The 10,346-nt window shown below is 39.7% G+C and overlaps 1 protein-coding gene and 1 long non-coding RNA gene across 2 annotated transcripts; one reads left to right on the plus strand and one right to left on the minus strand.

Annotated features, from left to right (window-relative positions):
• Positions 1-334: 334 nt before the first annotated feature.
• On the minus strand, positions 335-2,977 carry LOC127376846 (uncharacterized). The gene is made up of 5 exons (XR_007887569.1): positions 2,716-2,977; positions 1,992-2,084; positions 1,747-1,792; positions 1,400-1,531; positions 335-1,275 (listed from the first exon to the last, which is right to left on the minus strand). It is a non-coding gene; the product is annotated as an uncharacterized LOC127376846 (long non-coding RNA).
• A 2,676-nt stretch (positions 2,978-5,653) lies between these two features.
• tprg1l (tumor protein p63 regulated 1-like) lies at positions 5,654-9,730 on the plus strand. Its single transcript, XM_051424180.1, has 6 exons — positions 5,654-6,031; positions 6,290-6,381; positions 6,671-6,721; positions 6,825-6,950; positions 7,264-7,417; positions 7,846-9,730. The coding sequence occupies exons 1-6, from the start codon at positions 5,804-5,806 to the stop codon at positions 8,038-8,040; spliced, it is 846 nt and encodes a 281-aa protein (XP_051280140.1). The 5' UTR covers positions 5,654-5,803; the 3' UTR covers positions 8,041-9,730.
• Positions 9,731-10,346: the final 616 nt, after the last annotated feature.

A 10,346-nucleotide genomic window follows, 5' to 3' on the forward strand; every position in this document is an offset into this window, starting at 1 on the left:
CTTTATATATTTGATTAAATGGATGAATGGACTTTGTTTGCCCTGGTCTTGCCTTTCATTTTACACACAGACTACCTTGTCTTACGTGTGGAAGTTGAGGGGGAAGTATTGTATTGTATTGGGAGTTGTAAGGTCTACTCCCTTACTAATCCCATACTATTTTAAAAAAGTAGTATGGGATAGACCTGCTCTATTTGAAAAGTGTCGTATGGCTTGTGATGGTGGTAAACCCTTACAAACAGGATGAAACCCAGCAGCATTGAGGTGTATAATGTGATGGGAAAATAAGCGGCATCAGTCAAGCAGGTTTTTCGTTTAGAGCTCTGATTTTTACTAGTGTCCATAAACAGGTTACAAAACATTTACAGTTCTCATCACAGAGGTAGCAGGCTGACTGACAACAACAGGTACAGCACATTCTAGCCACTGGGGAGACACCTAACCCTCCCCCCTTTTTCTAACACAGTAACACACTTTACCCACCTGATATCTATACCTGCAATCTCTACCAACCCCATTCAACAGTGAAGGCAACTGAACACTCCCACAATAACTTTAAAACACATATTTACAATTTAAAATTAGCTATATTTACATGAACACTTAACACTTACTCTTGTTATTCATTTAAACCTGCATTTGGCGCTACCTTTTGTCCTGTGTCATTGTTTCTTTGTCCCACACACATAGGTCATTTTGGAAGTGAATACATTGCTGCAACATACCAGTAATAGTAATAATGGAGTAATAGTCCATGTCTGCAGGCTGCTGGTGCTTCTCCCTACAATATATGATCATGGGCACCCCTCCTGCAGGACCCTTCTTTGGGCTGTCACCAGCAACATCCATCTTTTGTGCTTTGGAGTGTGCTTTAGGTCCCATACTGCCAGCTCTGAAAGCTTCCAGCTTCCTTACAAGTGTCCTTAGATAACTTCTGTTATGATTTGGCGCTATACAAAGGAAACTGGCTATCATATAGCTAACTTACTACTCACATAGTGAAAAGCAGATGACCGCTGAAGGTGCTAATTTTAGATTCATCATCATAGATCCTAGACTTAACCCACAGACGCATAAACACAACATCTCCGACCTCTAGTAGCAGTGTGATGCCATTAGAAGAACTTCCAAAATAGGATGGCTGATGCTGATATGCAATGAAAACATGCTCTCAATTTTTGACCAACACAGCACATGAAGGGTATGAAGCATGTCCATGTGCACCAAAGTAGAACTCAAAGTGGTAGGCTCCTCTCACTGGTGCAATGAAAAAACCTGCGGGATATTTTTTGTCAATGAATGTAAATGGGGAATTGTTTGTTGCAACATCTGTCAACCAAGTTAAAGTCAACATGGACAAAAAGTCAAATTAATTTTTTAAAGTTGTGAATTTGAGTACCTGTGTTTGGATTGTAGGCATTTCCAATGTTTGAGATGACATGTCTGAAGACCAGAGGAGTGTGTGTGTTAAATGGTACGATAGTTCCTGAGCCTGAAGCCAACAGAGAGGCTGAGAAAGCCACCTGATTGACTGACAGAGAGAGAGAGAGAGAGAGAGAGAGAGAGAGAGAGAGAGAGAGAGAGAGAGAGAGAGCAATGTTATTGTTCTAAACTTAATGTAGATACAGTAATGTGACCAAATTAGTTTATATTGTTGTGCTCTGCACCATTTGTTTAAATTATGCACATATCTTTTGGAATGAAACTCTTCAAATTATTGATTTCTAGTTTAGTTTTGAGTCTTACCTTCTCTATCTCTCTTTAGTAATGGTGATCAGCTCTGCTGTTTGTGCTGGAAAAAGGTGACATCATGACATATTTGTCTCTGATGAAAATGATGTTTGATAGTTACAAGTATTTCATCATCACTGTCTTATCAAGGTTTACTGTGGTTAGTGGACATTAGATATGTTAGAAAAAAAAGATGAGCTTATGATATACTAGTATAAGTGATTTTCATTATCAAAGCCATGATGATCTCCACACAGTACCTTGAAGTTGTTGCTTTAGCTTGTCCACCTCAGTCTTCTGTCTCTCCATCTCAGCTTTCTGTAACTCCAGTTCTTTCAGTTTCGCTGCTTGTGCTTCAATAAAGAAATAAATGCCTCTATTTTAGTTTAATCCACTATCAATTTAATTGCCCCTATACAATTAAATAATAGGAAATACTCTTTGCCTTATCAATACTTATTGTTATTTGCCACACGAGCTAGAGAGAGGGAATGACATGCACCAATGGGGCACAGATCAGACTTGAACCACTGCAGCAAAGTCTCAACCTTGGTACATATTAGTGCTAATTAGCATACAGTATGCTAACATGCCAAACTAGCACTGCTTTGTTTCTATCCTTTTTTGTGGATCAAGTTGTATGACATTATAAGAGAGTTAATGGGAAATAATATTGTGGGACATTTTCTCTGTAACAGTGACCTCAGTTACTTGCTGCAGATGAAAAGTGAAAGAAAGAATTAAAAATCATAGAAGAGTTTTTTTAGACTGAGAAAGTGTTGTTGCTGTTGTTAACCTGATACACTGTGTATATATTGAGAAGAACGAAACAAAAGGTTTCACAGAAGTATCTTCATCTCATCATAACCTGTAAGCTATACTGCAAAAAAAGTTCATTGTCACAATATTATACAAAAACCTGCTGTAACCAAGCAGTGGTTCATATTGATATTACTTCCCTCACTACCTTACATACTACTGTACCTTCATTCTCTCTCTGTAAGTGCCTCATCTCCACCCTCTGTTCAGCCAGCGAAGCACTCATCTCTCTCAGCAGAGCATGGAAGTCTTGTGGACAGGTCTGTTGGTGGTTAGAGGCATTTGTTGGTTCTCTTCTCTGGGGTTCAGTTTGCTTTTCCAGTGGAATAATTTCATTGTCAGACTCTGTTTGAAGCTGAGCGGTGCAGAAAGAGCAGATCAGCAGCAACAGTGGAAAACACATTGTAATCTCCATTCTCAAAGTGGTAGTCTGTGCAGTTCAACTTTAGTGTCTGTGTTAATCCCAGCCTTAAATAGTGTCTTTGCTGATCAATAATTACCAGAAAAGTCAATTAGAGACACGTGCTGAAGATCCATTTGATAACACTTATTACTTTGTGCATGCCATCTGAAAGACAACAAAGAAAACACAGCACACAAACATAAAAGCTGCAAACACATTTTAATTATTTTTAAAATCACCACTGCAACACTGCAAGTGCTTATATAGACATTATTAAATTGATATAATTGTCAACCTCACTGAAGTTTAAGAGTGTAAATATTGAACAGCTTAACATGAAAAACATTTGAAGGAGTAGTAAACAAAAACAAAGAAATCATCCATACAGGTTCAAAGATTAATGACATAGTCAGATGTAGTGACCTCCCACAGGTTGTGAATTGGCTGAGATAAGATAAGACTTACCAGAAACCCAAGTTAGTGGTGAGTAATGAAGGACTTTCTTTCTTTGCTTCCTCAATAAATCCATCACACTAATAAAGTCTGGCTTTTGAAGAGCAACAACACAATGTTACAAAAACAACCACTGGCAGTCAGCAGCAGTCATTTGTGCAGTTTATGTGATCTTCATCACAGCCTCAGTTTTCTTAAGTGGCATGAACAAGTCTCCCCCATAACCAGAGACAAGTGCTAACTCATAAATTCACAGTTTGACAATAAACAACCTTTTGCTGAAAATGGACTGTGTTGATTGAGCTTGTGTAATCTCACCTGCGACAACTATTTAAAATTTTAATGTTACGGTTAGAAGCGTAAACCTTTTAAAGCAAATCCTAGAATTCTAAAAAAACAAAAAACAATTAAGTATAACCATTTCAAATCAAATGAGTACTTATGCAGCCAAACTGTACATGTACACAATGATACTGACACACTTACAACCTGGTCTCAGACAAGTATTTGTACATTGATGCATCATCTGTATAAGAAAGCACTAAAAATAATGGCATAGAAACCCCAATACACCATTGTGATATAGTTTTTAAAAAATCTTTTTTTGACTAATGGAACCTACTAATGGAGTTTATTAAATAACATCATACACAATTCACTATGCACCACTGTCTCTTAAACAGATAGTAACAGGCTCAAAGTTGACAAGATCCCTCTGGGGGACTGTTATGTTCAATTTTGGTTCACAAAGTTTGGTCAAAACTCCTTTCCAGGAGTTCGGGAGGTGGAATTATTTAGCACTGGGTATCAGAGAATCTAGCATTTCCAAACATTTAAAATCTCAGTTGAAAATCGCCCCCCCTTTTTGCCATGGGAAAAGTGCCCTCTGAGGTGGCCCAAAAATGTGACGCACTACCCTCTGTGGTGCCCTTCCAGTGGCCAAAATGCAACTGGTGTTCAACCATAAAAATACTTCTGATCATTCAAACATGTCTCATTTCCATGTTATGAATGACCATTGTTGATGAAAAATCCACATATAATATGGCAGTAATTTGTTTATGCTTTTATTTAAGTGATAGACAACAGGAAAATAATACTTTATATGTATGCATCATCCAGTTTTCATAGAGAAGAAAAAATTATTAGACTTTTATCTGCAGGTACTGTTAAAGTTAGAGAATTCCCAATAACTTCACATCATATTTAACAAGAATAAAACAAACAAAACAACAAAAAAACTGCCCTCTGTTTAAGTGCATGTAAAACTGCTCAATAGCATTTTGTGGACTGGAAAGCCCCCTCCTGGTCATTCACCAGCAGTAGTGTTGGAGCAGGGAGTTTCCCACAGTGTTAATGAAGCATGGTAGAAAAGACAGTGTGGCTGCGTCTCCTCCTGCTCCTGTGTGCTGGTTATATTCTGATTTCTGTTGCCCATTTGTGCTTTTGTTGCTGTTTAACAAATATGTGAATCCTCATTAAATACATACCAAGCAGACTTTTGGAAAAGTTACAGCTTGTGTGTGATTGTTAGCCAACTGTCTAGCTTTGAATGAGGGCAACTCCTTGCGAGGACAGTACAGAATTCAGGATATACCACAATACAATAGAGAGCTGGGAGAAAGTCTGTCTATATAATGACATCATACTAAATGCTAAATGAATGACATTTGTTGTTTTTGCATTTAAATATCAATAATAGTAAAAAAGGAGAAAATCATCATAAGTTTGAACATTTTTATGAACTAATGGTTGCCACCAGGTCTTAAGACACTACAACTTTTGTCCACAGGGGCCGCCCCTGTTTGACACTGACACATCAGGAAGTGTCATCAATATCAAATGACTGGAGAATGTGGTCAAACCAAAGGCCATGTTGCAAACGTGAACGAGGGAAATCTTTTTAATGTTTTGTAAGTGTATGTGTCACTGCTGAGCATCAGTGGTATAAAGTGTAGAATAACAGACTCTCAACATTTCTGTCAACCACTACAACCAATTAAATTTAATTGACATGGGTATTCAAGGACATTATCTACCAGCCAAATACTAGAATTTATACTACATGCCAACTATTATTGGATAATCATTCTTAAAGTGTGAGCCCAACTTCAGATTATTTAGTCATTATAGCACTGATAAAAATATGAAATCCAATCCAATCTCATCCAATCTAAACACTTGTTTATGTAATTAGCTAGGTTAAAAACATGTCTCTTTAAGAGAAAGGAAATGACAGGGGGAAGTGAAGCGAAGGGGGCACTACTTCCTTGTAGCCCTCACAATCAAAACATTATTCGTGCGCAATGGGTGAGTCTGCATCCTCCAAAGGACATTTTCTCATCTAAATCTTGGCGCATATAGTCGGGAAGCTCCCCGAACAGCGTTTGTGGCACCATGCTCCAGCTGAACGACACGGTGGAGCAGGAGAGTGCGGGCGCTGCGATTCTCCACCCCGCGGAAACCGAAGAGGGGGTCGAGGTAGCCTTCACGCCGCCGGAGGCCGGACGGAGCCTCGGACACAGAGCCTCCGTGGCCTGCTGCCCCCCGTTACAAACGCTGACGCCCTTTCATGTACATAACCCCACAATCCAAGCGAAAGTGAAGGACTATTTCGTGTTCAGGGTAAGTTGCTCCGTAATAGACAACTGCTTGCGTTAATCGGCACCGAGGCCGGCTTGTTGTTAATTAGAATATATGCGTATGTATCTCTCAGATTAACCCTCATCGACACACATCGCTTTTAAAACGTACTGGCGGTGAATACACTCAGTGCATTGCAGCGCATTGTCAGAGCTACAGCAGCACATTACAGGGAGGAGAGGGACGCTGGCCTCTCTGAGATGATGCTGATGATTGACGGTTGTGTGATGCTGATCTCAGCCAGGTACCATCGAGCAGGCGGTGAGCGACATCCGGACTGTGGCACTCCCTTCTGAGGATGGAGAGGTGTTCAGCGTCTGGCTGCTGGCTGAGTGAGTATCCCAGCAGCATGTGACTGTTACATTACAGGAGGCAACTGTCTGGATGAGCTGCCGTGTGCACTGCAGGGATTATTGTACAAACAAGTGTATATGTATTTACAGATACATCAGCTGGAGATGTATTAAGGCTGCTCCCTAAATGTTTGTTAAAGATTTGATATTTCCTGCTCATCTTGTAGCGTTATACATTTACATTTTACTTAACCACACCACTGTTTAAGGCCAGGTTTTTGGCTTATGACTGTCAAAACTTAGCTGGCATGTTTGTCTATTTCTACAGAGTTGACCACTGGAACAATGAGAGGGAGAGGCTTGTGCTTATAACGGATAGGTGAGTCAAAAAGTATATTTTGTTTTACGCATATGTTAAAGGAAACACACAGCATTCCTTGACACTGTTGACACGCGTTTTGACATACTGGTTGTGTGTGCAGGTCACTGCTGGTGTGCAAGTACGACTTCATCAACCTGCTGTGTCAGCAGGTTGTCAGGATCTCTCTCAACGCTGTAGACACCATCTCAGTGGGCGAGTTTGAGTTCCCACCCAAATCCCTAAACAAGTACGCCGACACATTTTAGTCTGCAAATGAATAAAGTATATTAATGCCAGCGTTAAGAACAGGACTCTACTGCTGCCATGCATGTGGCATGAGTAATCATTAACATACTGCAGCAGTGCAGCTGTCTTAGGTGTTGATTAGTTATAATTGTTCCCTTAAAGAGTTTAAGTTCTGTATTGTTGGTAGTATTATTCAAAAACGGGCTTTCTCTCTAAGCAAGCCCATTAAACGTGGCTCAGGTTGGCGGCAGTGCTTTGGTGTACTGCTGGCAGATGTAGCTGTCTGATCCTGATACTGCTCTGGTCTCTTACAGGAGAGAAGGCTACGGGATTCGTGTCCAGTGGGACAAACGTCCTCGTGCCTCATTCATAAACCGCTGGAACCCCTGGTCCACAGACATGCCCTACGCCACCTTCGCAGAGCATCCCATGGCCCACGCTGATGAGAAGGTGGCCTCTCTCTGCCAGGTATAATCCCTTTAACTAAATTAGGCTAAAACTGCATTTTGAGTCATCAATCTAATGGATTTTAAAGGTAATTTAACTTTTTTTTGTATTGGCTTTCTGCTTATTTCACTAGACAAACAATGGTGACCACTGGTACAGCAGTTCATTTATGCACAGTAGGAGGCAAAAACAGCTCTAGCAGTCACAGTTCAACTGAAAACAAAAGACTTATTGCTGCCGTAGAAATGAAATTCAACCCGAGAGAAAGCCAGTCATTCTTATAAAGTCAAACAGTGCTGACCAGACTTTGTATATGAACAGTTACTTTCAAAGATGTTTATTTCTCATCGGCAAGACAAAAGTGCCTGGGGCCATTTTCTGGGGATATAACTGCATTTTCTTAGTCATTAGCCATTACATGTCATGTTATTTTTCTTTTACTTGCCAAGTTGGACAACTTCAGGACCCAGCTGGTGCAGGCAGTAAAGAAAGCTCATAAGGAGCATCCCATCCCCGGTCGAGCTAACGGCGTCCTGATCCTGGAGAGACCCCTGCTTATCGAGACCTATCTGGGCATCATGTCCTTCATCAACAATGAGGCCAAGCTGGGCTACTCCATGACCCGTGGCAAGATCGGCTTCTAAGATCCACAGTTTCTCCAAATTACAACAGAGTTCAACCCATGTGTCTGTGTTAACACTGCACTGTCTGAGGGAAACTGTCGCTCCACTACAGTGTAATGCGCAACCAATCTGTGTGTGTAAGTTGAGCCCATGAGAAGGCCACACCTCTTGAAGTTGGTGTTACAGACAAGTGGTCAGCCTACTGTAGGCAAATGATGCGCTGCATTGCATGGACTGTTTACTCATTTGTTTTTGTGCCCCCTGTCCTTTTTTCGTCCAAGAGCGATTCACAGATCTGTCCACGTGGGTCCTCGGGAGTGTATGCCCATGTGATATAAGTTGGAGAGAAAAGACACTTCGGTACTTATTCTTAATTGAGCTTTTTATAATCTAACGCTTCTTGTTTAACCACTGATGGACAAACTGTAAAAACTATTGTGATGTTTACATCTTTGGTTGAGGAATGCAAACATCAGGGTTGTTATTTCAGCATTAAAGATGTGCTTTGTTTCCCAGAGGAGTGACATCAGCCAAAAATGTTCCATATTTTAAACATTTAAATGGTCTGAAATGAAGGATTGTGTAATTCAGATCACAGGGCCATAGGGTAGCTTCATGGAACTGAATAGCAGCTGATGGATTGAGTTTAAAGGTCATGTCACATGATTATTGTTATAAAAGTAACTAAAAGGGAAACCGTTCCAGGATATACTGAAAAGCTCTGGGCTCAGCTGTGTTACTTGTGAAAAAAAAACAGCTAGAAGACACTTTTCAGCCTCCATGAAACTGAGTTGCATTATCAAATATAGCTAAAATGTTCTATGTTCAAAAGTTTTATGCAACATGAAATTGTGAACATGTCTTTATGTTTGTAAGTTGCCTTAAAAGACCCTGCAACTTGCATTTGATTTAGGCACACATTTGCACTCCGCTGCATTGAACTCTGCAGTTCATTAACCATAGACTGTATGTATCTTGTAAACAGGATTTAAGTGATTTTCATTTTAATAATTGTGCTACCAAAGGTAACCAGGCCATATTTTCATGCTGAGCAATGCCAATGAATAATTGTGTCCAAAATGCCCTTTTCTGGTCGTAACTTGTGCATGTTGTTGCCTGCACGTTGAGTTTGCATGACAGATGTTTTTTAAAGGAATATCCTAAATGGATTTGTAAATAATAATTAGATTTTATTTATGCTGTTATTTTGTTGCGGTTAACCCATAAATGCTTCTAGAAAATGAATATTTCATTGCTAGTTCTGAAGTATTTTATTTAGGGATTTTAAGAGAAATGAACTCATTATTACAAACAATGTGAAGGCTTATTTTTGTTCTTGATATTTGTAGAGCAGAAGCCACGATGGAGAATAATAATGCCTCTGTGTTCTTGTTGGGGTCTCGGCTCCGGTCATTGTTAAGTGCATTTACATGATGTTCGTACTGTCAAAGACTGCAACAAAGTGATTAAGTTACAGTTCAGTTTGCTTTTATAAATGGGCCATTATGCCTAAAGATGATACATTGTGGCCATGTAATACAGTCCTAATATATTTAGTACTACTTGTTTGTTGTTTGAATTCTTGCTGGCTTTTTCCGTTGGGTCATAACAACTACCAGTAACAATGCAGAAATTCCGGATTAAAGATAATGCCACTCATGTCATTAAGAGCTGCACACTATACAATGCTTTAAAAATACACATAGAAAAACCTGTGTCATGTCTTTGTTCCACCGAGTGGATTCATTACCACACATTTTAAAGCTTTGTGTCAAACGGTCAGGAGTTTTGTGGCACCAAGGACAGTAAGCTGCAAATGTACTCTCTAAACCAAAATGTCTGTTGCTCTTCCATTTCAGCACGCACAGTGACCATGTAAAATCAATCAAAGTAATTAGTTGAATATGTAATTCTTACTGTATTTCTGAATTTGAGGCAAAAATTCTCTTCAATTCTTGTCGGAAAAAAACTTGTTAACTCGGTCATAATTTTGGTAGTTGCTGACTTGAATTGATATCCACAGTATTTTTCCACGTTACACATAAACAATAGAAACACGAACTTAACAAGGCTGAAAAAACGACTACCAAATGTGGGAACAGGGAATTTACGTTACACCGTGAATGCAGCACAGCGTGCTTATGTTTGAAAACAGACAACACGGCGTCGATTGTGTGGGACTTTTACAAAGTTTCTGAAGACGACAGGTCGCTTGTTATTTGTAACAAACTAGTGCAGTGCCTGTAGGAAGTATGTGTTGCTATAGAAAAGTGGGAGATTAAGTAGGTTTCATGGATGGCCAAATGAGGTTGTGTTTCAAGGTGTAC

The sequence above is a fragment of the Dicentrarchus labrax genome, unplaced genomic scaffold (assembly GCF_905237075.1).
Source record: "Dicentrarchus labrax unplaced genomic scaffold, dlabrax2021, whole genome shotgun sequence".
In the NCBI taxonomy this organism is placed as follows: Eukaryota; Metazoa; Chordata; class Actinopteri; family Moronidae; genus Dicentrarchus; species Dicentrarchus labrax.

Bases quoted from the DNA above. Each gene is read 5' to 3' on its own strand.
- tprg1l (XM_051424180.1), top strand. From the start codon at position 5,804: ATGCTCCAGCTGAACGACACGGTGGAGCAGGAGAGTGCGGGCGCTGCG. The intron at 6,722-6,824 runs GTGAGTCAAAAA...TTGTGTGTGCAG, and splicing joins CTTGTGCTTATAACGGATAG to GTCACTGCTGGTGTGCAAGT. The intron at 7,418-7,845 runs GTATAATCCCTT...TTACTTGCCAAG, and splicing joins AGGTGGCCTCTCTCTGCCAG to TTGGACAACTTCAGGACCCA.